The sequence below is a fragment of the Crocodylus porosus genome, unplaced genomic scaffold (genome assembly GCF_001723895.1).
Source record: "Crocodylus porosus isolate Cpor-Errol unplaced genomic scaffold, CroPor_comp1, whole genome shotgun sequence".
NCBI lineage: Eukaryota > Metazoa > Chordata > Crocodylia > Crocodylidae > Crocodylus > Crocodylus porosus.
This window is the reverse complement of record NW_017728913.1, coordinates 3,355,558-3,381,219: the sequence shown is the minus strand read 5'-3', so window position 1 is coordinate 3,381,219 and position 25,662 is coordinate 3,355,558. Positions and strand designations below refer to the sequence as shown.

The 25,662-nt window shown below is 40.0% G+C and overlaps 1 protein-coding gene across 3 annotated transcripts in view; it reads left to right on the top strand.

Moving 5' to 3' along the window:
- Nucleotides 1-24,116, top strand: part of TBC1D9 (TBC1 domain family member 9) — a 77,753-nt gene extending 53,637 nt beyond the window's left edge. The window contains exons 7-21 of one of the 3 annotated variants that reach the window (XM_019534383.1): nt 1,522-1,728; nt 3,510-3,680; nt 4,239-4,389; nt 6,174-6,388; nt 7,358-7,475; nt 9,932-10,217; nt 11,405-11,534; nt 14,139-14,237; nt 14,357-14,425; nt 16,401-16,641; nt 17,681-17,746; nt 19,812-19,898; nt 20,386-20,460; nt 20,587-20,687; nt 21,838-24,116. In XM_019534383.1, coding sequence (XP_019389928.1) covers nt 1,522-1,728; nt 3,510-3,680; nt 4,239-4,389; nt 6,174-6,388; nt 7,358-7,475; nt 9,932-10,217; nt 11,405-11,534; nt 14,139-14,237; nt 14,357-14,425; nt 16,401-16,641; nt 17,681-17,746; nt 19,812-19,898; nt 20,386-20,460; nt 20,587-20,687; nt 21,838-22,560 — 2,739 coding nt within the window. In that variant the 3' untranslated portion in view covers nt 22,561-24,116. Of the gene's footprint in view, nt 1-1,521; nt 1,729-3,509; nt 3,681-4,238; nt 4,390-6,173; nt 6,389-7,357; nt 7,476-9,931; nt 10,218-11,404; nt 11,535-14,138; nt 14,238-14,356; nt 14,426-16,400; nt 16,642-17,680; nt 17,747-19,811; nt 19,899-20,385; nt 20,461-20,586; nt 20,688-21,837 lie in introns of those variants that run through there. The other 2 variants (XM_019534384.1, XM_019534385.1) reach the window with 2 other exon arrangements.
- The last annotated feature ends 1,546 nt before the right edge of the window (nt 24,117-25,662 follow it).

Genomic DNA, 25,662 nt, shown 5'->3' with positions numbered 1-25,662 from the left:
TATTACCTAAAAGATTCTGATAAAAGGTATAGAAGGAATGGTTGAAAGCACTTACAAATGTGCTGTATGCTTTGGAGATGAGGTCGTTCTGTGAACTTGATTGATCTTTTTTTTTTGTTTTAATTGAATAATCAGTATTGCATAGACCATACTTCACATGTTTATAGCTAGTGTATAATTTAGCAGTTGAGGGAGGGGGTGCTGTATTTTAATTTATCTTTTAGAAACTTAGTGAAATATTGACCTGCGCTTTATAGGTTTCTGAATACTATGTAAATAGTGGAGTTTGTCTATGCTAGTGAATACATGGCCAGCAATTTTGAAAGTCAAATAAAATCCTTACAAAGATAAAACAAAGCACGACTGCTTTCTAGACCTTGAAGCAATTTATTGGCAAGCGAGAAAGAGATGGGATATTGTTTCTTAATAGTAGTTTCTTCATTTACATGGAATGAAGTCCTTGAGACTTCTGTCTGTATCTGGGGTAGACTGGGTATGTTGTTCAGTGACCTATTGTTTAAAATGATAAATTGTTTCTTAAACAGTTGTTTACTTCCTGTCAGCAGTAAATTAGAGTTTGGTTCTAAGATATGCTGATTCACTGTTCTAGGAAAAAAGTCTCTGCTAGTGTGTACTGTCTGTATGTGGCCAGTTTAGCCAATTCTTGCATTTAGACTCGGACTCTAAACGTTTTAGGGATGTTCTAGGGGATAAATTTCGCATTCAACAAAGTTCACAGTTTATAACAATTAGTATTTAAAAGCCACGTTATAATTTTTTAACTACTTGGCGAGTCTGTAATCCTTTAAAGCCTTCTGACACATCTAGCAGTGAGGAAAAAATGGCACTTTAGGATAACAACCCATGGCTAGTTTTATAACTTTGGAAGTAGAAAGCCTTAGGAAACTCAGCACCTCCTCTGGAAAACTGATGGTTGCACTACACCCTTCCCCCCACCTTTTTTTTTTTTTTAAATAAAACATGGTGCATGATACAACAATTTAAGCATCATGTGATGTTTTGAAGATGACAAAGCTATTACACATGGACAAAGAGTTAGAGCTGGAAAAGCTTTGGCTTGGTGTGGATAAATAACAGTTTTTGTTTCCAGAGTTGCAGAACATTGTTTGGGTAGAGATGTCAGTTATTAAACAAGGGGAGTATCCATTTTTAGCACTGTACAAGAACCTGCTGCATTATTGATTTTTACAAAGGTGTTCCCTGCGGGCTCTGCTACATGATGAAATGAAAGCTGGATAGAAACCAGGTATAGGGTTGTTGCACATTTTCAAGCACTAATTTTACAGCTGGTTGGCTTTTTTTAATAGCTGGATAGTTATTTTTATCATGTGATTATCATTTTGCACATGTGGATGCTCTAAATTTTATTGCACGATTAATGCAGTTACTTGCATAATGTATGTAATATGTAGTAGGGGGTCTAAGATTCACTTCTGAGATTTGAAGCATAACAAGCTAACTGATGCTGAACCATGATCAGGGGTTATTGTTTCTCCCCAGGTGACAATAGTGGAAAAGGCTGACAGCTCCAGTGTATTACCTAGCCCATTGTCAATCAGCACTAAAAACAGAATGACATTCCTCTTTGCCAACTTGAAAGACAGAGACTTTCTCGTACAGAGGATCTCTGACTTCTTGCAACAAACTACTTCAAAAATATACTCTGAAAGAGAAATTGCTGGAAGCTGCGTCAGCTCAGATGAAGAGGTACGTAGGACAGCATGATTCATTTACTGAAATGAAGGAAATTTTAAGTGTAGCTTTTGTCCATGTCTGAGCTATTTTTATTGATGAGGGATATAAAATTTCTGTATGAAGACCAATGCCAATTAAAACTTAATTAAGTTCTATTTAAGTCAGCTTCATCTTAAGGTATTTGAAATATTACCATAGGGGCATCTTTTCCATATAAATAGGTTAGCATAGGCATATTTCCCCACATTACAAGCTACGGAGTCCTTTCCTGTAGTTTAGTCTGCTCACGTGGTAGTAGAAGGTCAGACGTTCAAATAATGACTCTTTGCCAGCTATTAAATAAGACTTTTAACTGATCATTGAATATCTACTGCCACTGCTGTTGAGTAGCTACTTAAATCACTGTTGCCATGTTCTAAAATTGCTGCACATCTTGAAACATGCAGTGAAAATGTACTTCACTTTGTCAGTTATAGATAAATTCTATGGTTTCTTAGGCAAGCAAGGTTCTTTGGTTAGATGTGATATCTTTTATTAGACCAACTGAGTAGTTGGGGAAAAAAGTTCTTGGCAAGGTTTTGGGTGTAGTCGAGCATTTTGAGAGTTTTCGGCTGTTACATAAAACTGTCAACTTCTTCATATGATAAATCTGAAATGATACCTTTTATTAGACCAACTGAGAAATTGCAAAAGAAAAAAAATCTTTTTCTGCAAGCTTTTGGGCTCATGTGCCTTAGGGAAAGTTCAAGACGGTAAAAAGTCCACATATGTAGGAAATACATTTCAGTTTTGCACAGAGGAAGCTGAAGCTGGAAAACTGTCCCTCTGGGACCATGACAGTCTCTTACCAACTTGAACTTTCCTTGAGCCTGACAAAGGAGCATGAGCCCAAAAGCTTGCAGAAAAAAATATTTTTTTTTGCAATTTCTCAGTTAGTTTAATAAAGGTATCATTTTGAAACCAAGAGTTCTAGATTTGTCTCAGACCAGCACGGCTACCACATGCATCCCTGTAGAAGTCCTTTTGTCATTTAAAAATAGGTTTTGTTAGTTATGTGATTTATATAAGATAAGACACTTTGCAAATACACCTCCAGTATTCATACTGATTTCACTTTAAACAAAAACTATGCCATGACGCTTCAGGCTGTGAATTCATCCACACTGTAGGACCAAGGAAGATTTTGCAGGTTAGGCCTTGAAGGAAAAAAATAGGTCTTTGAAGGAAGTAATTTTTTTCTTATGTATGTAGAACTGATGTTCTTAATCAATACTCAGTCCATCCCAGAGCACTCTACTAAGCACCTCTGTGCTGGTTGCCAGATAAATCTTTACAATCAAAGTCATTTATTGAAAATCCTATATTAGTTTGTTGTAAGAGGAAATTTGTTAACTGTAGTCTCCTGGCAGAATCCCCATTGGGGAATCATTTTCTGCCTAGCTAAAATTTCATCTGCAATAGGTTTGTATTAAATGAATAAGTGTACTATTGTATATACTACTCTGTTGATGTAAAGGCTTGTTTTCAGTCATATATGAAGTAATCAGCATGTTTAAGTACAGATTTGATTTGCATAAATGGTGTGTGTGTGTGTGTGTATGCGTAATATATAATTAACTTTATAAAATTTGTAGAACGCTGAAATTTTATACAGCCCTTCATCTCAAATTAATCCAATTGATCTATGTCAAAACATAGTTAAAAGTCAGATATTGCAGACTGTGGTTTTTTTTGTGCAGCACCTTGCATTGTGTGGGTGTTGCCTGTCATAATATGACTGTTGGTTTTTGCAGATGTATACAAGGCCAAATAGTATAGTTTCCTCCAGCCCTCAAAGGAGCCTCAGCTCTGAAACAGATGGAGAACGACAATTCAATCTGAATGGCAATGGTATTCCAACCGTGACACAGGCTTTAATGACTATGTATCGACGGAGATCACCTGAGGAATTCAACCCCAAATTGGTAGATCTCTGCTATCCTTGTAAATTATGCTAGTGAGAAATATGTGGCTGTTTAAATGAAGTTGTTGTTTTTAAGTAACAATATTTTCCTAATTTTTAACCTGTTGCTGTCCAATAAGAGCTCGAAGTGCTACTATCAGTGTGGTAGCTGGGGTCTTAGAGAACTCAAGTAGTGAAGCCTGCTAGTATTTGATGTCATGTCAGAATTTTGAAGCATGGCAGGAAGTGTAATAAGGTACTTAATATTAAAGGAGAACGCCAGGACATCTTTTCCATAGCTGTGTGTTTTTCTATAGTTTGTCAGGATAATATTTGTCACCTAATTTTTGGTTCTGTACCTGTTTTCAAGAGTGGTTTTGGGGCCAGTTGGAAAATAGTAAGCAATGGCAGAAGGCAGCACAACAAAATTACAGAACTGGGTTACTGGCAGACTATTCCCTTCCTATAGCACCACAGTGACTAAAGAAAATTAAGGGCTTTGGCACTTTGCTTTTTTCTGATGTTTTATATAACCAAGATGCTACATCTCTTCATTGTTCATTTGTATGTCTACTTTTAGGCAAAAGAGTTTTTGAAAGAACAAGCTTGGAAGATTCACTTTGCTGAGTATGGACAGGGTGTCTGTATGTATCGTACAGAAAAAACTAGAGACCTTGTGCTCAAAGGCATTCCAGAAAGCATGAGAGGGGAACTATGGCTGCTGCTTTCAGGTGGGTATTGGGGTAAATTTGCCATAGAATATGACCTCGATGCATGAGAAGAAACAGTTAGCCAGGTTTTCAAATGTATTCAGGAGCATGAAGAGTAAGATGTGTGCCTAGTGGCATTTTCAAAAGTATTTAAAGTAGATTACATGTCTGACTTTGAAATCAGCATGAGTAAAGTGCCTAACACATTTGACTTATTTCTTTGAAAATCCTGTAGGTATCCATCTGCATATTTAGGCATCTCAGTACCTTTAAAAATCTGATCCATAAACTACACAAAACATAACATGAACCTAGTCCCTGCCCTAAAAAACTTACAATGGTTTGACATCCCAGAAGTAAAAACTGTTTCAATGAAAACTTAGAGCAAGAAGAAAGCAACAAATATACCTGTGTAGAGCTAGTCAAAGTCCTTACAAATTCTTAAAATAAACCTGCCCTTTTTGAGTCATGGGAAGATCTATGGGAGTCGCACTTTCAGTCAACTTGACTTCTAAATGGCTATTCCAATTTCAATTGACTCTGGCGTGTGGTTTGAACATCACTCAGTCCCTTGGCTTTTTTTTGCTTTTGGAGTATTAGTTAAATATTTAAATGTGTCCTTTGCCTGTGTAAAGTGGATTCACTTTCTAAAATGAAAATAATAACCAAAAAGTGTAACTATATATCCAACTATAACCAAATAGCAGAGGGGGTACGTAAAGGAAAAGATCACTGGTATTAAAACCAACGAAAGCATCGTCAAAAGAAGAGCTGGGTCATGCAACTACTGTTTTTACCTGTGCAATTTGGGCATTCACAATTTGTTCACTTGTATAGAAATTCAGTGCATCCATCAGTCTCTTGGTGAGTTGACATTGTGGCCCTTGTATGCTTACAGTTGGGGTGCCCTGATCTTTAATGTTTGTTTTACGTTTGTGTCTCCCTACTGTTAAATTTGTTACTTGATTGAACAGAGAAAGTTGGGGGATAAATTGAAAAGGGGAAATTAGCTCACATTACAGGAAAGTTGTCTTCTAAACTAGTTACGAATATGGTTCCAATTTATGGAGTTGGCCAGGAGCAGGTATACCAGGAAGAGTAAAGGCTGGAGTTTTAAATGTGGATGTTGTGGCTGAGAAAGGTGTGATCCATTCTAAGGGTCTGAACACACAACAAAGATTTATACTCCTGCCGCTTCACAGGGACTCTTTTGGTGTCGACAGGCAGGTCATTTAACTTCTCTGCCTCTTTCCATATCTTTGTAAAATAAGTATTTTACACTATACTTAGCAGGCAGAATATGAGGATTGATATTTAAACTTTAGAAGATGAGAAGTTCCATAAACTGTCAGGTATATTCTGTGTCTAATATGTATAACAAGCAGCATTGCCATGGTAGTCTACGTGAAACTGGGGAGCCAGCCAGGAAGGAGTCTGCCAGTGAGCTACTGCTCTCACTCTTGGCAGAAGGATAGTTCCCTGCTTGTGGAGGGGCACTGTGGAAGATCTGCCATTCTTGCATACATTCAACGTTTCAGTCCTACCAAGGGAAAGGGCTTATATGAAACCACCTTATCCAAAGGAAGGCAACCAGCTGGTATTTTTGTGACTAAATACCATTCAGATTTTATCCTCTTCAAAATGATAATGCAGTGTGTATTTTCAGGATGCTTGCTTGGGTGTTAAAAATTACCATTCAAAATGTCTGAGTTAAAGGGGAGGACAAAGAACATTGTTCTGTTGTATGATGTCTACTCACCCTTGCTTACGTATCTTGTTTTTCTGGTGTTCTGTCTTGCTACTAGGAGCCATTAATGAGATGGCCACTCACCCTGGCTATTATGAAGACCTTGTGGAGAAATCCATGGGGAAATACAACCTTGCCACGGAAGAAATTGAGAGAGATTTGCACCGTTCTTTGCCAGAGCACCCTGCCTTCCAGAATGAGATGGGCATCGCTGCCCTGAGGAGAGTCTTAACAGCTTACGCTTTTAGAAATCCAAACATAGGATACTGTCAGGTAACTGCGGTGTCTTGTCACTCTTTCAAGATCTGGCATTCCAGTTCCCATCTGTTTCAGTTATTTTATGCTTTCAGTCAGTGATTGGATGCTAATATATGCAGTTCATACATTTGATTGTGCATATGAGCACTTGGGTGTCTTATTTGTGTACAGAGTTACATTGACACCAGACTCTTGCACCTACACAGAGTCCTACTGGTTTCAGCAAAGCTACATTGCAAGTACCTGTGCTAATGGTACAGATGTGTTCTCAAGAGCATTGAGTGAAAAAGAAATGTACCATATTTGCTCATGTAATGGTTGCAGCTCTGAATGCTGTCTCAGAAAATTGAGGAATAGCTTCTGAGCCACATCCACATTTCTGAAGAAAAAGATACTAAAGACCTTTCTTGTAAATAATGCAATTGGGGGAATGAAATGCATTTGTGTTCCCTTGGGGAGTGATTATAGTGGCAGACTTCTACTCCACTTAACTCCAGACAGCTCAAGAGCAGCAGTGCCACAAGGATTTCTGCTGGCATGTGGAAGCCATCTCTTCCATTAGCTAGCATAGGGGAAAACACCACTTCCCTGCAAAGAGAGTTGCAGCAGTTGCACTGTCTGGAGTCCCACGCTGTATTGTGTGTGAAACTCAATTCTTTCATAAGTGCTCCAAGAAAGGAATCACCTCCCATGGTAGGACACAGAGGCACTATTGAGACTTTCCATTCAGAACCATAAACTTATTGTGAAAAGAAGCAATAATGTCCAAAGCCTTGGTTTTCAAATATTTTGAAGTCTCTCCCATTCAGGAACATTAGGAAACATTAGCTGCACTTCATAGGGAAAAACATTGGCTTGCTGAATTAAGATATAAACTTCTGAACTAGGATAAATCCTGATCTGCCCAATCCCTGCAGCACTAGACATAGAAAGGCAACTGGAAAATAATGTATACTGATACATCTTTTTCCCCCATTCTTGCAGGCCATGAACATTGTCACTTCAGTACTCCTTTTGTATGCAAAAGAGGAAGAAGCTTTCTGGTTGCTTGTGGCTTTGTGTGAACGCATGCTGCCAGACTACTACAACACAAGGGTTGTCGGTAGGTTGAGGAGAATTTATCAAAAAAATGTTTGGCACATTTCACAGAACAGGATTCCAGATGATGGTACTGAAACCAATGGATGGTATGTGAACAGAAGTGGCGAGGAGGGAGCCAACTCAAAGGCTTAAAAGCAGCTACCCTAATTAGATATTTCTGGTCCATGTTAACTTCTTATCTGCTTGTATTAAGATGGAATTCTACTAAGGATTTCATTTGGCTTGAAGAAATCAGGCTAGAAATGTTGAGAACAGAGTATGGAAATAGAAAATTAATGTTGGAGAGGTTGAGTTTGGGCAGCTTGATTCCCTTCCAGGTCATTCATCTAAAATGGCAGTAATAACTACCTGCATGAAATAACTTGATCTTTGCCTTTCATTTCCTATGACAACAATCATTACTTATCTGTGCCTTTGCTAGCAAAAATGATACTTGGGCTGCCCACTCGACCCTGGAGATGGTTTTACCAGATATGTTTAAGCCATTATTGGTAAGGGTGGAAATGCTTATATTGCTGTTGCCTATGTAGTACATGTTTTGTGGACAAAATCCTCCAGCTTTCTGTGCTGCCACAGGCAACTTTCACAAACATTACACTCACTTTACTAATTTAAAAAAACCCCAAAACTAGCAATCATGCATCTTCTAGTGACTACAAGAATTAAAGTTGCAAAAGCGTGAAAGAGAGGTTATGCCCCTAAAATCACTGAATAGTTTTTTAAAAATTGGGAAGTTTTAGCAATGGAAGAGTTATCCTGTCGAGTCACTGTTCTACAGGGGAGAAGGGAAACCGATGGCTATGTAGAAATTTGGTAGAAATTCTTGGAATTTGCTTAAACAAACGAACAAAAAACTGGCTTCAGAAAGTTTGAGAAACTTGTTTTTGAAAGTTAAAGAAGTGCAAGTTGTATGAGCTTTCACTTAAATTTGGAATAAACTTAAAAGTAGAAATAGACAATAGCAAGATTTGTATTAGCTTTTATATTAGATTGGTATTGCAGAGTTCTGGGGAAGAAGAGGGGGTGAATTATATACCAGGATGAACAAACACAAAGCTTGACATCATTTGAACGTAAAGGAACTGTCAGACTGAAAGGAAGAAAAAAAACCCCACAAGCCTGTGGACGTTTACTTAGGTGAAGGGAGCACTGTTGATGGAAGTTAAATATCTGCCTCTGTGTATATTTTAGGGGATTGGATGCATCCTCCTCCACTGCTACCAATCTTGTGATGCTAAAACAAATCCATTAATGGTGGATTTAGGGATCCACAGATGCTGAACTGTCTTAGACTAGAAGTGTCAAACTCATCTGGCCCCACAGACTGGATGAGGGGTGTGAGGCCAGTTTGTAGGTCAGTTTGGGGTCACAGGCTGGTCCCGCATACTAGACCCAGTGTACAGGACCAGCCCAATGTGAGTACCACATGAACTGTGTGCTCTGGAATAGCCTCATGTACTGCATGCAGGATGGACCAGCCCCACATGTAGTATGGGGGGCTGGTCCAGGACATGCACTAGCTGTAGTGCCTAGGGCCAGGCTAGAGCACATGCTGCATGTAGGACCCACACCAGAGTAGTCCAGGGTGCCGGCTCCAGCATGTAGGGCCAATCTATGGTCCTGATCTGGACATCTAGATCCAGTGTGTAAGGCCAGTCCAGCATAGATGCTGCATGCAGTGCGAGGCTGGAGCCACCGTGTGCTGTGTGAAGCCCACAGCAGATGGGCTTCTCACAAGTGCACTACATATATGCACAAATGGCATTGCAGGCTGGATGATAAGGCTCCAAAAGCTGGATCAAGCTGACAGGCCATATCTGACACCCGTCTCAGACCAAGAAAAACCCCTGTTTTCTCTAAATAGGTTTTTGTAAACAGCTAGCCCCTGCATCAGTAGAGGCTGACCTTTTTTGGCAGATGTGCCAGACATTAGCCCTGCACCCTCCCCAAGTACCTCTGCAGTTTCTTTCCCCTGCCCAATCTGCTGCTCTGCATTCTGTTCCCAGCCTTATGCTTCCAGCTAGATCCGCTATTCTGCTTTCTATTTCCTTCCCTGTGTTCCCTGCCTGATTTGCTGCTTTGCTTTCTGCTTCCTAATCCATCTGCTGCTGTGCTGCCACGTGAGACACGCAGAGGCTACCTGCGCCTCTTGTGGCATCTATGCCATGGGTTGGTTACTCTTGCCCTACATAATAACGTTTGATATGACAAAGGGTGAGGGAGAGTCACAAGTATATTGTTATTGCGTTTGCTCCTATATCCTGGATGAAGCAATAAGGTGCCCTCCCCAGAACACTTGGCCCATCTAGTTCTTTCCACCCTGAAGGAAACAATAGGAATGATGTATAAATGTATACAAGTTTCAGAAGAGGTTCTTAATGTTTTTTCTAGATGGCTGTATGTATTCAGCAGCTGAGCTAATGATATTATGTGCCTAACATCACTTACTTCCAACAGGTGCTCTGGTAGATCAAGGTGTTTTTGAAGAGTTGGCTCGGGACTACGTTCCACAGCTTTATGACTGTATGCAGGACTTAGGTGTTATCTCCACCATCTCCCTCTCCTGGTTCCTCACTCTCTTTCTCAGTGTAATGCCATTTGAGAGTGCTGTGGTTGTGGTGGACTGTTTCTTCTGTGAAGGAATAAAGGTGATATTCCAGTTAGCACTGGCTGTGCTGGAGGCTAATGTGGACAAGCTGCTGAATTGCAAAGATGATGGAGAAGCCATGACGGTCCTGGGGAGGTATTTACTTACATGTGCTTCCTTTCATTTTTCTTTTTAACTTTCTGAAACGTGTTCTGATTCAGGAAACATTTAATTTATATCACTATTCTCTCTGTAAATCTTCTAGCTGCTTCTAACACCTTCTTTCAAATGGGAATTATTCATGTGCAAGGGTTTTTGTATATATACAGTAACCAAATCTACCTATTGAGTTGGCCACAGTTTCAAAAAAAGTATGACAGTCTCAAAAGTGTACCAAGATGGAGTAAGCAGAGATGTTACTCTTTGTTATGAATCACTGTCCCCCTCTTAGTCGGGCTTTAATTTCTTTCAAGTTGCTGAAATATTCTGCTGTGTCTAGCTTATAAAGGTTTTCAGAGGGTTCTGGTAAAATATTTCACTTCCTGGATGTTATCATTTTAAGTACAGTTACGGGGAAAAATGCCTGAACCCAAGGGTAATTAATGTTAGGAATGGATTAGTAAGAGACTTTTGTGGAATTAAACAGACAGTTGAAAAAAACAAACTTGGAGAGTGGCAAGTCAATAAATTTTAGCTGAATAGTGCATTTCTGAATTAAGTCAGCTCTTTGCAACCGTACAGGCCTGTCTGGGTCCCTTTTTAATTAGGATAAAGTGATACTGGTCTTCTCACCTTCCTGCTCAGAAGTAAGTTCTAAACCTTGTTGATGATTTATAAAGTGTTTGGGATTTGGAAAGTGTTCTGCAGTTGCAGGGTAGAAGACAGATAGTGAACAGCAGCTAAGTTATCTTGAGAGGAAAGCAGTTGAAGCTCATTACAGCCAGCTGGGGGGTTAAAAAGGGGTGATCAAGGCTGAAGCACACCAAGCCTCTGTTCTAGCAGTCATGTGGTGTCTCACATCTCTTGCATCGAATAACACTCTCCCAAACAAAACATTTTAAACACCTATTTTGCCCATTGCAATCAGTCACTTGCGGATTGTACCATCTCACTGTAATCAGCTGGATGTGAGACGCTTCTGGCAAACGTTGTTTTGAGTTTTAAAAAACCCAACTAATTCATTTCTGGCAAAATAGGCATGCCATTCAAATAATGGAATATACTAATAGGAAGTGGTTCAGGGATGCTTATATGAATTCAGCTGAGTTTAGTTCAGGGGGAGTGAAAGAGGGGAGGGAAGCCATGCTAAGCTTTCTCATTGTAATTTTTTTCTCCTTCTCTAGGTATTTGGACAGTGTGACCAATAAGGATAGTACTTTACCACCAATTCCTCACCTTCACTCGCTACTCAGTGATGATGTTGAGCCTTATCCCGAGGTGGATATCTTCAGACTCATCAGGACTTCCTATGAGGTAATTTAGGATATTACCTAGAGCTAGCCAGTGGAGAGCAATTCTGTTACATGAAAGCCTTTGAATAATAATTAAACACATTTCAAAACTCTCTTGAAAAGAACATTTTAAAAGATTGAATTGACTGAAACATTTGCTTTCAATATACATTTTTTCATGTTGCGTTATAATGTAAGATAAGAGCATTCCAAACCAAAAGTTACTTCAAAATGAAAAGGCAAAACATTTGCATTTTTAAAAAGTGCAAGCCAGTTTTGACACTTTAATTTTATTTCAACTGAAATTTTGGGGCAATCGAGTGGATTTTACAAAGACTTTTTATTTTGATAACATCTTTTCTAGCATGTATAGGTCGATAAGAGTTTTTGCAGATTGCTAATTTAGGTGGGCATACAAAACTGAAAATTGGAGGAGTTAAAGCAAAAAAAGCAAAAACTGATTAATTAACCAATGCTCATAAAGTACATACTCAAGCCCACAAAAAAACTGCAAAACTAAAACATTTCACACCAAAAGACTAAATGTTTGTTTCCGGTCCTTATGTTTTACATTATAAAATAGTCAGAAAATGTCCCTGATGTTAAATTTTATATGTTTTATATGGCCCGGCAGGTGGGGGGAGAGGATCGAGCCTGTGTGGCTCGTCCAGGGGTGGGGGCAGGGGCTCCCCCTGCTGTGTCTACCCCAGTGGAGGCCCCGGGCTGCACATGTCCCCCCTCCTTTCATCTGTGCATGGTGGAGACAGCTACTGCTGCAGGCTGAGCTTTGCGCCCCAAACCCTGCTGCAGTTGGCCCAGGAGCGCCCTGACGCCACATGTCGTCCATGTACAGATTGGGGGAGGGGAGCACATGCCCCACAAGAGGCAGGGCAAAGTGGGTGACTGCAGCAGCTGTGAGGTAGGGATTGGGGACAGGGGCAAGCCGTACACAGTGGGGGCAGAGCAGGGGATGGAGCCACAAGCAGCTTGTCCGGGGGTGCAGGGAGTGGGGGGGATACACAGTCCAGGAAGGCATAAGGGATGGGCTGTGCGCCCCTAGATCCGTACACGGGATGAGGCAGGCTGGGGCGGCACTGCACTGTTCCCGGCGGGGTTGTTTGGTCATGCTACGCTTAGACTGGGCAGCAGTGTCACTGGGAAGGGGGGTGGTATTGCAGCCAACCCAAAATTCACCATAGCCCCTGATCCTCACCCCAGCGCCCCCACTCCCAGCGCCCCAGCCACCCAGCCTGAGTGCAGTGCAACCAAACACCCCCACTCGGAATAGCGTGGTGTTGCCCCGGCCCCAGCCCAGCCCGCCCCTCTCCATGTGCAGATCTGGGGACATGCACCCCCCATTCCCTCCTGCGCTTCATGCTCCTCCTCTCACCACACCCCCTGGACGAGACAGTAGTAGCTCCATCTCCCACCCTGTCCTGGCTGTGCAGGGCTTGCCTCTGTCCCACTCCCTACCTCACCGCCATTGGCAGGGGGGTATCAAGGCCCCAGTAATGAGGGAAGGAGTGGAGCTAGGGCTGGAGCCTCGATCTGCACCATAGTTTTTTTCTAGGTGAATATAAACTTATAAAAACATACCTCAATGGCCTAGCTCAGGTTGGGACAGGTGGGTGCTAAGACCAGGCCACCACCACCACTCCTCCTGGCAGAGGCAAGGGGATCCATCCCAGAGCCACCAGTTCTCTCTGCATTGGCATGGGAGAGTGACTGCTGCAGAAGCTTCCTGATGCCAAATGTCACCAAAGCCCCACATCCATAGGCTGAAGGAAGTAGCTCCACAGATGGGATCCAGCCTTCAGGCTGTAGGTTGCTGACCCTTGCCCTAGAGTACAGACATTTAAATTGGTGATAAATTTAGCTAAGTATCATTTAGTGCTCTTATTAAAGAAAAGTTTTTGCCTTTAATGTATTTAAATCTAGGCAGTGTGCCACATGTGAACCTTTCTTTTTCTTTCTCTCTTGGTGTGCTGCAGGTGGGGTTAGGTTGGTTTTATGGCAGACCTTCTGTCAGGTCTTCTACATCTTCCAATAGATAGTGAGGGCAGTCTGTCATTCAGTGTAATTCAATACATCTATTATACTTTCCTATTGCAAAGAATATTCTGTTTAGTCAGAGCCACTATGTGGGAAATAATATAACCCTTATCCATTTAGTTTTATTGGAAGTTGTGCAAAAATAACAAGATGTGATGGAAAGTGACCATTTTCTTTAACATAAAGGACATCGTATTCACTTTTTTTCCTGGAGGAATGGAAATTCTCTCTTACAAACTATCTCAAGACACTTGCATTGGTGTTGTACTGACTCTGAGAACTAAGTCAGAAAGTAGTATTATCTGAAGCACAATAATTTGCCACTTTTATGTAAGGAGACGTCTATTGCTATGCTGTGAAAGCTCGTACCTTTCTGAACCAGTTACTCTCTAAGGTACCGCCTTGCTCTCACTTCTGCCAGATTGATGGTCAGAGATGTGCACCTGATACCTTTTTATGAACACTTACAAAATGAGGGAATATCTTTCTACTTTCTTAAGCATAAGAAGCAGATGAAGTGTTCCAGATAGTAATGTACAGATACAAAGTGTATTTTGTCTCCCTCTTTCTTTAGAAATTTGGAAGTATACGAGCAGATTTGATTGAACAGATGAGATTCAAACAGAGACTGAAAGTGATCCAAACCCTTGAAGACACTACAAAGCGTAATGTGGTAAGGCTTTGAATTATCACCCTTTAAGATGTAGGGGTTATTTATTTTCTGAAATAAAAGTAGTTTTTAAATGGTACATTTATAGTAAGTTTTTTAATGTTAATGTTACATTTCAAAAGGTACGAACCATTGTAACTGAGACTTCTTTTACCATTGACGAACTGGAGGAACTCTACGCTCTTTTCAAGGTAAAGCTGAAGTCAAGATTATATGTATGCAGGAAATACATATTGATGTGATGTGAAAACAAGTGTCTTTTAATGAACTGATTAAATTTGTGAGTTGGTTAATGCTGCCCTGTGCCTTCACAAAAATTGGAATTAGCAACTGGATAAATATGGCCAAAGACATAACTGAATATACAGAAAAGCAGTGTTTTAAAAATTGATGAAATAATTATTTGTCTAAATACTTAGATTGAAAAAATCCTGAGGAAATCAGTTCCTAGGAGAAGAAAGAAGAAACATGCATTTGGGGTCACCTGTTCAATCAGCCCCCAGTTAGGTATATATCATAGAATGATAGAAAATTAGGGTTGGAAGAAATCGCAGGAGGTCATCTAGTCCAACCCCTTGCTCAAAGCAGGACCAGCCCCAACTAGATCATGTCTCTACCTGATTTGGGGACATCATATGGGGACAAAATTTGGTCAAGAAATATCTTCCTTCTGCTAAATTTTGAATAGCCCATAACTGTTGCATGTTAGTAACTACTTGTTAACATTCATGGATTTAATTTATGCTAAATCTTCTGTAATTGAATTTGCTGTCAAGGGGCTGGCTTGAAGTAAACCATTCTAGTAGTAAGTAAAAGCTGGGGAATAAGATACGGTTTGTAGATTTCAAGGCCAGAAGGGGCCAGTATAATAATCTAAAAGAGAGGCAAGCAAATTACAGCGAATAAGTCTCATTTACTGCAACTCAGCTGTTTCACAGTAACAAGAACAGTTAACAGCAGTAAATGCAAGCTAAACTGAGCTAATTTAGCCCTAGATGTACAAGAGCCAAGTTTATGTGGTGTATCTTCATTTATTTTGAGATAAGTGTGGGTATACAGTTACTATTTAACAGCCACTCTACAGTTAATCCCATTCCCATTCCTCTTTTAACTTGTAAATTGTTCACTTGCTTGTCTGTGCTTGTAATCCAACCTCTTGTATAACACAGGCTAAAAACTTTCACCAAGCACTTCTTGCATTAAGACCAAGATGTCTGATTGAGCAAAGGCACATAGTTGAGAGAGACCTTCAACCTTGAACTTGGGACTTCAAATGATTGGAAATCCATTCTATTGCAAAGAATATTGTTCCAGTGGAGTGGTTAACTTAACCTACCTTTTAAAAATGTTTTGCCCTTCTTCAGTCTCTGTGACACGCACACAGCAATAGGTTGTCTTCTCCTGGTTGGTCAGTTTCTGGAATAGTGAATAGGGATTTCTTTTTTTTTTTTTCTTTGCCTCCCCTATTACTAGTCTCAATACTTACTGGATTGCCAATCCTGTCATACAAGTTTCTAGCCTGTCTCCCATGCATATTCTTTGCCTCTGAAAGTGGTAAGACTTGTACGGAGAGGCAGTCCAACCTGGTGGATCACACTGCAGAACCAGTGCCTATAGACTTGCTCCCAGTCCACTGAAATCAGTTCTAAAGCTCTGCTTGATTCAGCAGGAGCAGGATAAGACCCTAATCCAATATGTTTCAGATTGTGTAGGTATTCCTGCGAGAATATTTAAAATGCAGACAGACTTTTGTCCAGAATTATCAGTGTTTTGTAATTGGCCTGTCTTGACTTGAAAGATTACTTAGCTGTGAAAAAACAAGACTGGGTGCATGACGTCTTATCTGAGGCACATCTCACTACCTTGATTGCAACAACTGTTTACTTCTATGTTTTTGGGGGACCAGAACTAGACTTGCTTCTGTTTCTTAAAGGAATTTGACATTGCATTGGCTGAAGGAAGGTCATTCTGAGGTTTGGTTTGGTTTTTTTCTAGAAATGCCCATGCTTGTTGGATAGAAATCTTGCTGCTAAACTCAAATGATGTTTCTGGTTTTAAATATGTGTTTGGGGGGGGGCGTTATTTTATTTATTCACTACATAACTGTGTATTGTTGAGCTGTTTAAAGAAATGGTAGTAGTCTTACAGCATTTGCCTTGTGTTCAGGCAGAACATCTGACTAGCTGCTACTGGGGAGGGAACAGCAATGCTATTGACCGGCATGACCCCAGCCTGCCTTATCTGGAACAGTACCGCATTGATTTTGAGCAGTTCAAGGGGATGTTTGCTCTCCTCTTTCCTTGGGCTTGTGGGACCCACTCAGATGTGTTAGCTGCACGCTTATTCAGACTGCTGGATGAAAATGGAGATTCTCTGATCAACTTCCGGGAATTTGTCTCTGGGCTGAGTAAGGCAAATTCATAGTATGGTCTTAAAATATCCTGCGCAAAACAGCCTGTTTCTAAATATGACTTAGTCTATCAGAAATGCTGGTGGTGTGTTAAATATTAAATGGTTTGGCATGTGCTAGTTCTATGCAAGTGGCTTGTATATGAAAGAGCTGGAAACATTAGTGCTCTATTCATCTTTTTTCTTTTTTTTGGAAAGCAGTCAAAACTTGTCTTGGTAATTTTTTTCAGTATAAAATTTCTCTGCATTTTCAAACCTATACTTACAGTAGACTGTCGGTATTTGTCAAAAAAAATTTGCAGTTTCATTTTACTTAATGGCATTGAGTTAATACATTCAACTGGAAGGTGAAATAAATTTCCACTTTATCTCAATCATCTGATTTTTTGCCTAAAGATAGGTGATTGTAGAATATTTAACTGTTAAATGATTGACTAATTTAAACATTCAAAGAATTACAGTGGAATACTAGAATGTTGTATTACTCCTTTTTTTCACAGTCCAAGTAATATCTGTGCTAAGCATTACTTTAAAACCAGAGAACAGTTTCTCCCAGAGTCCATCTTTGATTATGGTCTTGTCTGCCCAGGTCTTTGTCAGAAATCATCTAACTGTTTTAAGTCATATGATGCTCTTATTTGGTCCACAGCTTATCAGTTGTGGGGCATACACAAATGCTCTTTTCAAATAAAAAAACCCCATATAGCTATTGAAGTAATAATATGACAATAATTGGCTGTTTTTGAGAGCTGCAAATGTAAAGGCATTTTAAGTGAAGAATAGTGGGTTAGTGTTTAAAGCATAGAACTGAGAGTCAGGTGGTCTCTGTTCTATTCCCAGTTCAACCACAGACTCATTGCATGATCTTATACATCAAGTGACTTGCTTCTGCTTCTAGGCAATACTTTACAAGCTATCTAAAATAGTTAAGGAATAGTTCATAAATGTTCATGAAGCTCCCTGAACTCCTCAACTTAAGCAACTAAGGAAGTACAAAATACTAGCAGTACTAATACATTTAATATAATCTGATTCAGGTGCAGCATGCCATGGAGATCTTACAGAAAAACTGAAGCTGCTTTATAAAATGCATGTTTTGCCTGGTGAGTAAATGTAAAAAAAAAAAAAAAATCACAAACCTCCCCCCACCCTGACTTCTCAGAGCAGAAAATTTGTGTGACCACTCAAGTTGGCAAATTAAAATGGAAGAGTGGGCTTTCGCTCAGCTGTTAAGGAAGTGAAGGAGTAAAATAAGAGGCTTTGGCTCCTCAGTGGGTCTGGGGATCTTCCAGTACATATTTCAATCTTCTGCTCTGCCTGTCACATGGACCATTTTTAAAGGCCATCTGCCAGTGTCCTGGTGATTTGATGACATCCCTTTTTTAAATATTGTATCAGAGAAACTATTCTTGTCTGAGGCCCCCTTCAATATGGTGCTTATACCCATGAATGACTTACACCCATGAATGACTACAAGTGCTTGAATAGTCCTAGTTACTTAAATGTGTGTACCTTGAGTACCTGTCTGAAGATGCCCAAGTGCTAGAAAAGCTGGTAGGAGGCCCTTTGTCATGTGATTTGTATCTGGACTTATCCACTTCAAGTGTGTGTTGGTGTTGAGAGTAAACTAGCATGACAACACTTACTGGTTGAGGTGCAAATCAGTGAACTGTAACTCAAGGCTGAAGTTCTAATGTCTTTTCAAAAAAGTCGTAGTGAATGGTCTTGTCTTGTGCAATTTATGATGGGATCTGGAGTCCCTACAAAGCTTCCAGCTAGCAAAGGCGGTTTGCGCAGCACTCTCACAAGTACATGGAACAAAGTATCAAAAGCTTAGAGTGAGTGGCATGTCAAGATCTGAGGGAATATGATAGATGATAAACAAAAGAGCCATTTGCCCATCAATAGGGGGTATAGGAAGAGGGACAGTCTGTAGGAAAGTAGAATATCCTACCCAATTGATCCATCTCCTTGATCTAATTTACAAATCATTGAGATACCAATATGTCATAGCACAGTGCTGTCCAAGTGGTGGCTTGCAGGTCACGTTGCCCCTGGAAGGTTAGCACGCAGTCCATGGCTGCTGCCCCACTACCATTTCCCCTACCAATTTGGTCCTGCTGCAGCAGCTAGGAGCGGGCTGGAGTGACTGAGCTGCTTGTGTGGCAAAGAAGGGAGATGCACTGTCCACACTGCCGGTGGGTGGTGCATGCAGCCAGGGGAGTGGGACAGTGTGCTGTGCACATGACAGGGGTGAACCAAGCTGCCTGTGCTGCAGGATAGGAAGGCAGCCCACATGGTGGAGAGAGAGGCGAGCTGGACTAGCCAGGCTGTGTGTGGCAAGGTGTGGAGGTGCTGGGCAGCCTGGCTGCTTCCTCCCGTACACACATGCAGCAACACTCTTCCTCCTGGCTGTACAGGGTGAGCTGGGCTTCCTGTGCTGTGGGGCTGCCCAAGTGGTACACATGGCAGGGGTCACCGAGAATCTCCCCCCTTTTCAATGCTGTTTGTGTCATATGCCAAGCAACACTCCCTGCCACTGCCCCCTCTGCCCTGGCTGTGTGCACCGCACAGGAGGAGCCAGAGTGCCTGCGCTGGAGTGTGCTGCCTGTATAGCTGGGAGATGGGGGGTGGGGGGAGTGGGACGGTATGCATAGTGAGGGGGTAGAGCTGGGCAGCCCATGTGGCATACTCAGTGAGAGGGGAGAAAAGGAAGCTGGGCTGCTTGCACCGTGCCAAGGAAAGGAGATGGACAGCCTGCTCATTGGAGCTTGCTGTGCAAGCCCCTGGATCTGTGGCTTGCAAAGTATGCAGTCCCTGGCTGCCTGGAAGTTGGACAGCCCTGTCATAGGAGATCAGGCCACTGATCCATTTAGTGTGGCCACTGATCCATCTCTGATAGTGACTGGCCAGTACCAGACATTTTGGAGGAAAGTGCAAGAAATCCAACGGGGGACAGTTACGGAATAATCACTCTATAATCTTCGAGAGAGTTAAATTTATGGGTTTCTGGGTGCACAGTTTTATTGTTCCAGCTGATGTAAGTGTAGATGGTCTCATGGTATATTTCCAAAGTTTGAACATGAAAATGAATTGTGGCAAATCTTGTGATTTGTTTTTTTTTTCTAACCAGACAATGCAGTCAAGCTCTTTTCTTTCATTGCATAGATCCATCCCCTGAGCAAGAGGAGCCAGATTCTGCTTTTGAAGCAACTCAGTACTTTTTTGAAGACATTACACCAGAATGTACACACGGTGGGTCATGCCCTGCCCCCAACCCCATAAGTACATTATCTTGTCTCTTCAGTATTCAAGACACTAAATATTTCTGTTCACACTAATAACTTCCCCCAGTCCCATGGGAGACCACTTAATGGAGAAAATGTAGGTGAAGTAAGTAGATGCATATGATAAATGCAGTTTACCATATTGATATCACATTAGTATGTGGTGGTGGTATTACTGCTTCAATTGCAGTAGCGCCTCTGAGTCCCAGTCATTGTCTAGACCATTGTAGAGTACAAAGGACAGTCTTTATATATGTAAATATATAAATTGTTAATTATATGGAACATGTAAGTAGATGTAAGAATAAGCAAAAACTTGGGCATAATTTACTCCATTATTAACACTGCCCTTTTAAAAAGATAAATGTATTCTTTGTGTCGCAATGCAAAGATGAAAACAGTATTCGTATATCTCAAGCTATATTAAATCTTGTTTTTTCACTACTTTCCAACAGTTATTGGCATAGACAGCAGGAACAAACAGGGAGCAGATGATGGGTTTGTCACCATTAGTCTGAAAGCAGACAAAGGTCTGTATTCAGTATGTAAATGTTACTGCTTGAAAACTAGTTTCTTTTTACCCCACACAAATGCTAATTCAACATGATTTGATGGATTTCCCTTTTTTCCTCTTCTGGGCCATTTGTTTACATTAGGTAAGAAAAACTCTCAAGAAAATAGAAACTACCTGAGAATGTGGAGCCAAGAAAATAAATCCAGAGCTAAAAACACAAAGGACTTGCCCAAACTGAATCAGGTATATTGTTGATATTTACTGTGTCATTATTTTTCATATTAATTAGAAACTTTGTCACATGCCCAAAAATAGAAACAGTAGATGCAGTTTCAAAACTAACATTTACTCTAAGTTTTAAATTATATTTTTGCTTAAAAATGTTGCAAAGTTAAAATGGCTTTAAGAATGGAAAAGAGGTGGGCCAAGCTTAATGTATGAGGATTGTTCACTACCATTTAAAAATGCCCTGGGAGGATAGTGCCACTTCTAGGATTTCAAAAATAAGTTCTGTATTCTGTTGCTCAATATACTGGCAAAAAAAATCTTAACGGCCTCATTCCTTAGACCTATACAGCATCTCTTCTTTCTGTTAGTAGCTATGAAGGGTTATTCCCTAACAGTAATTCACCTGCTTTTATCTAGACCAAAATTAATTTTTAAAAACAAGACCTGTGCCGTTCACATCGGAGATAATTCTGCAGTCAGATAGCCTAAACGCTACCTTTTTTCCCCGCATTATATTTAGTTGCTCCCTGTTTACACTACCTGCCAGTTTATTATTCTGTCCATGCACAGTACGTGATTCTGAAGATTGAAAGCTGAGTCTTCAGTTAGATTACCATTTACAATAATGGTACCTCTTTTTGCTCCAGACCTTCAGATTGTTGATGGAACCCCAAGATCCCTTTACTTTTACTTTTAATGTCCTCATATTCATTAGAAACTTTGTCACATGCCCCAAGATACAAGCAGTAGATGAAGTCAATGTTAGTTTTGAGCTTTTTAGGAGCCCACTTTAGAGCCATTATTTTCTGATGAGGATAGCCTGAATAATCATTGTACCATGGAACTGATGGGAAACGGTTGTACCAGTGGGCGAGGTAGGTATTAGCAACATCCTCTCTTTGATGGCAATTACTTTGAGAGGTACAAAATAGCATTTTTTTTCAGATCGTAGATAATATTCTAGAACAGCAAGATTGCTTTTCACTTTATCGCATGAATTAGTTGATGTCCTAGTATGCACACAAAGATATGCATGCTAGGAGCATTCTTTATTCTTCATAATAAAGAATTTTGAGATTTCTTTATCCTGACTTTATAACCAGGTCTCAGGGACTAAATTTGCTCTCCTCCCTTTCATTAGTTATTCTTTTTCCTCTGTGCATAGGGCCAGTTCATTGAATTATGCAAGACAATGTATAATATGTTCAGTGAAGACCCCAATGAACAAGATCTCTACCATGCTACTGCTGCTGTGACAAGTTTGCTACTGGAGATAGGTGAGGTTGGTAAACTGTTCTCTATCCAGTCTACAAAAGAAATAGACAGAGGCAGTAAAAGCTGCAGCACAGCTCTTCAGAGTGGGCTGTTCCAGAAAAAGGAAAGCCAGCAGTATCCCCTTGAACAGCAGGAACCGTTCCAAGGTGGCCTTACTGCCAATGATGAGACTATTTGCATGGATAATTCATTGGGTGCACAGATGGAGGATATTAAGCTTGAGGATTCGTCTCCCAGGGACAATGGAGCCTGCTCTTCCATGCTTATTTCTGATGATGACACTAAAGATGACAGCTCCATGTCCTCCTATTCAGTACTGAGTGCAGGCTCACATGAAGAGGAAAAGCTGCACTGTGAGGACATAGGTGAAGATACGGTTTTGGTGCGAAGCAGCCACAACACTTCTCTGCCTAGAAGCACTAGCATTGACAGAGACTGGGCTATCACCTTTGAGCAATTTTTAGCCTCCCTTTTGACTGAGCCAGCCCTGGTGAGATACTTTGATAAGCCAGTGTCTATGATGGCTAGAATTACTAACGCTAAGAACGTAAGGATGATGGGCAAGCCAATAACTTCAGCAAGTGATTATGAAATTTCTACGATGTCAGGCTGAGAGAACAGTTGAGGGGGGGGGTCTTTGTTTTTTATTTAATTATTTTTATTACATATTTATTAGTACCTGGAATATATCCTGGTATCTTCAAAAAATGGTAGTTTTCACTAATGTGAAAATGTTGGAGTGCAAACATAACTGTCTTGAACTATAATCATTCTTTCTGTGGGAAATGTTACAAAAATGCAAATTTTATTCAAAATACAAAAAAAATACAGTTGTCAGTGAAACGTGTGTATTATTAACCTTGCTGTCGATATAAACATGGTAAAGATTAGTCCTCCATTTTACTATAAACTGAATACCAGATATTCGCGTGCATTTTTAAAACAGGCCTAAAAAAAAAAAGGTTGGATTATTGATGAGAGAGGTGATATCTCTAAAATTTAAAGGGACACTGTCAACCTACATAGGACTTGAAAGGAAGTGTAATGCAGCATCCCTTTTTTTTCCTCTCCCCTGCCCCCCAACACCGTATATTTTTTAAAAAGAGGCTAACCAGTTTTTAACCAATGGCTTGTTTTGTTTTTTTTTTTAATATATGAAAGACTACTCTAGGGATACTGCTTGGGACCTGTTTTCTTTTGCCCAAGGAAAGTATATTTAAGAGAAAAAGAAATCAAAAGCTGGTCCTGAGTCTAAGTGGTGCATTGGGCCAATTAGTTGAGGCATACTAGTTACTGTAGCCAGTAGCATGCAAAGGAGGGATGTTGCTAGCATCACAGATAGCCTGTTTGGCTTTCCCAGCCTGAAAGCTGAGGCATCTGTTTTGCAGCTGGAACAAGGAGCAGTCTGTGGTGCAAGTCCAGAGGGACATTCAAACCCAGGGTTTCTTTAGCAACATGCCTTAGTTCACTACTCTGCCCCAGAGATGTATGGAGACACCCAGATGGACTGATAGTGTCCCTTTTGACAATGGAAAAGATTTTTTTAAATATAAAAAATATTTCTGTACCTGGATTTGCAGTTTATCTGCAATATTCAGCTCTTTAAACTAACCTTTACCACCAATGTCATATATCCTTGTTAGATTAAGAAGTTTAAAATCTGTATTGCATAAGTCTTCATTTACAATGCTGTAAAGTAGAAGTAATTGTAAACTGAAAAAATTCTGAAAGATAATGTAACTGAATGTTTAAGTCTTACACTGTCACTTTATATAAAATGAATAGTATCCTGTATCAATTTACTGAATGATATGTTAAAATGAAAACTGGAGCACCTGCACTTTGAATCCTTGCTTCTTTTATACAAATATTCAAGATTTTTTTTATTTTGTTAGCTGTTTTCTAATTCACGGTGGTTCAGTTCAGGGTCATTCCTACATGCCTAAAGTCTATATGCTGTCTTCAGAAAATTTCCACCAGAATACTGTAGATTTTTTTTATACTACTGTATATTATGTTCATGTAACTGTTCCAGATTTTTTTTTTTTTAGCTAAAGCTGATGTTTGATTCTTTTGTTTTAAAAGAATGCTTTTAAAACTGTCAGATGATGTGGTTTTTTAACCACAAATAGGGTAAATGTGAACAAATAAAATACTCTCTACATGGAATTTGGTTTTTTTTTTAATTTTTAAAGTCACAGTAGATGGAAAAGCAGGCAATTGTAGTTTATTGCAGATTTTGCTATACAAATGACTTAATCTCCAGCTATTGGTTTCAGAACACAAAATGCATATCTGCTCTTTCATACCTTTGTTTTATTTCAGTAGAGTCATATTTGTAACTGAGGAACTTATTTGAGTGCAGCCAGCCACCAGTGTGGGTTTCTCACATTCCATAATTTCATTAAACAGCTTTTCTCAGTTATTTTTAAAGTTAGGCACTCAAGTTGAAATTACGAAAAAAGGAAAAGATTTTTAAAAGAGTACAGATAAACTGAAGTTTCATCATTAGATAATGTTTACAGTGCAAAGCAGATGAGAAGCTTCATTAAATGGGATGCTATTATGTACTCTGACTTCTGTCACTTTTCAGACATGTCAAACTGGTTTGCAAAGGTGGGTAAGTAATAGCATATGTATTTTTAGAGGTGAGGAGAAACTGAAAAGCGACTTGTCAAAGGCAAAACAGGGGGAGACTTGAGAATAGAAGTTCTGGGCCTCTTTACACATGCAAGCACCGCAGTGCTGGGTGGTTTGAAAAGCACGTGGTGCTGTGTCACTTACAGTTGTATAAGTGGCAAAAGGTACGTCAGTGCTGAGAAAATGGCAGTGGCATGCTTTTGAACTAAAATACATAGAAGGTGGTTTAGTTCAAAAGTGCGCCACTGCTGTTTTCTGCACACTAATGCACATTTCACCACTTGTACAACTGCACATGGTGCAGAGGTGGATCTCTGATGCATCATAAGATGAAAAGTTGTGTATAAATGCCTTGTGTTTTCAGACACCTCACCCTGTGCTCAGTCCTCGAACACAGCCTACTTCTCTGATTTAGCAGTAACATTAACTGGTCAAACTTGCTCTGTTCAACTTGGTGGCACTTGCTTCCTTTTTCTGTAAAACTCAGTGGGCATTTTCTGGGGCTGATTTTAGTGGAAATGATGCTGTTTGGAAGAACCTGCTCCTCCCATAAGCTGATGATTTTCCTCCTCATCCAGAGAAGGCAAGAGGTCTGTCTGGATGTACATCTCTTGCCTTTCTAAGAAACAAAGTGTGAGACCTTCTGGATAACAGTCCAAAATATGCTCTATTTAAAAGGAGGCAAAAATAGCCTCTGTTAAAGGAAAACTCTTGAAGGTTACTATTTAATTTTCTGACTCACTTGACTCTCGTTTCCTTTGATAGTGAGTTTTTCTTAATCACCCTTTTGGAATCCAAATAAAAATCTCAGTATTTTTTAAGAAAGTTTTTAACTCTTGAGGTTGAGCTAGGCTTGTAAACTTGACTAGAGTATACCTTACACTTTCAACAACCAGAAGGTGAAGAAGAAGAAAAATGTTCGTTGGTTGGCTTGTTTGTACTTTTGGCGCCTGACTCAATAATTGAGCACTTAAGCAAGCAGTGCTCACTTCTGTTACTATTTTAGTAATCATTTTTGTTTTCTCTTGCATATTTACATTTTGAACTTAGTTATAGATAGCCACATTAAAAAGTG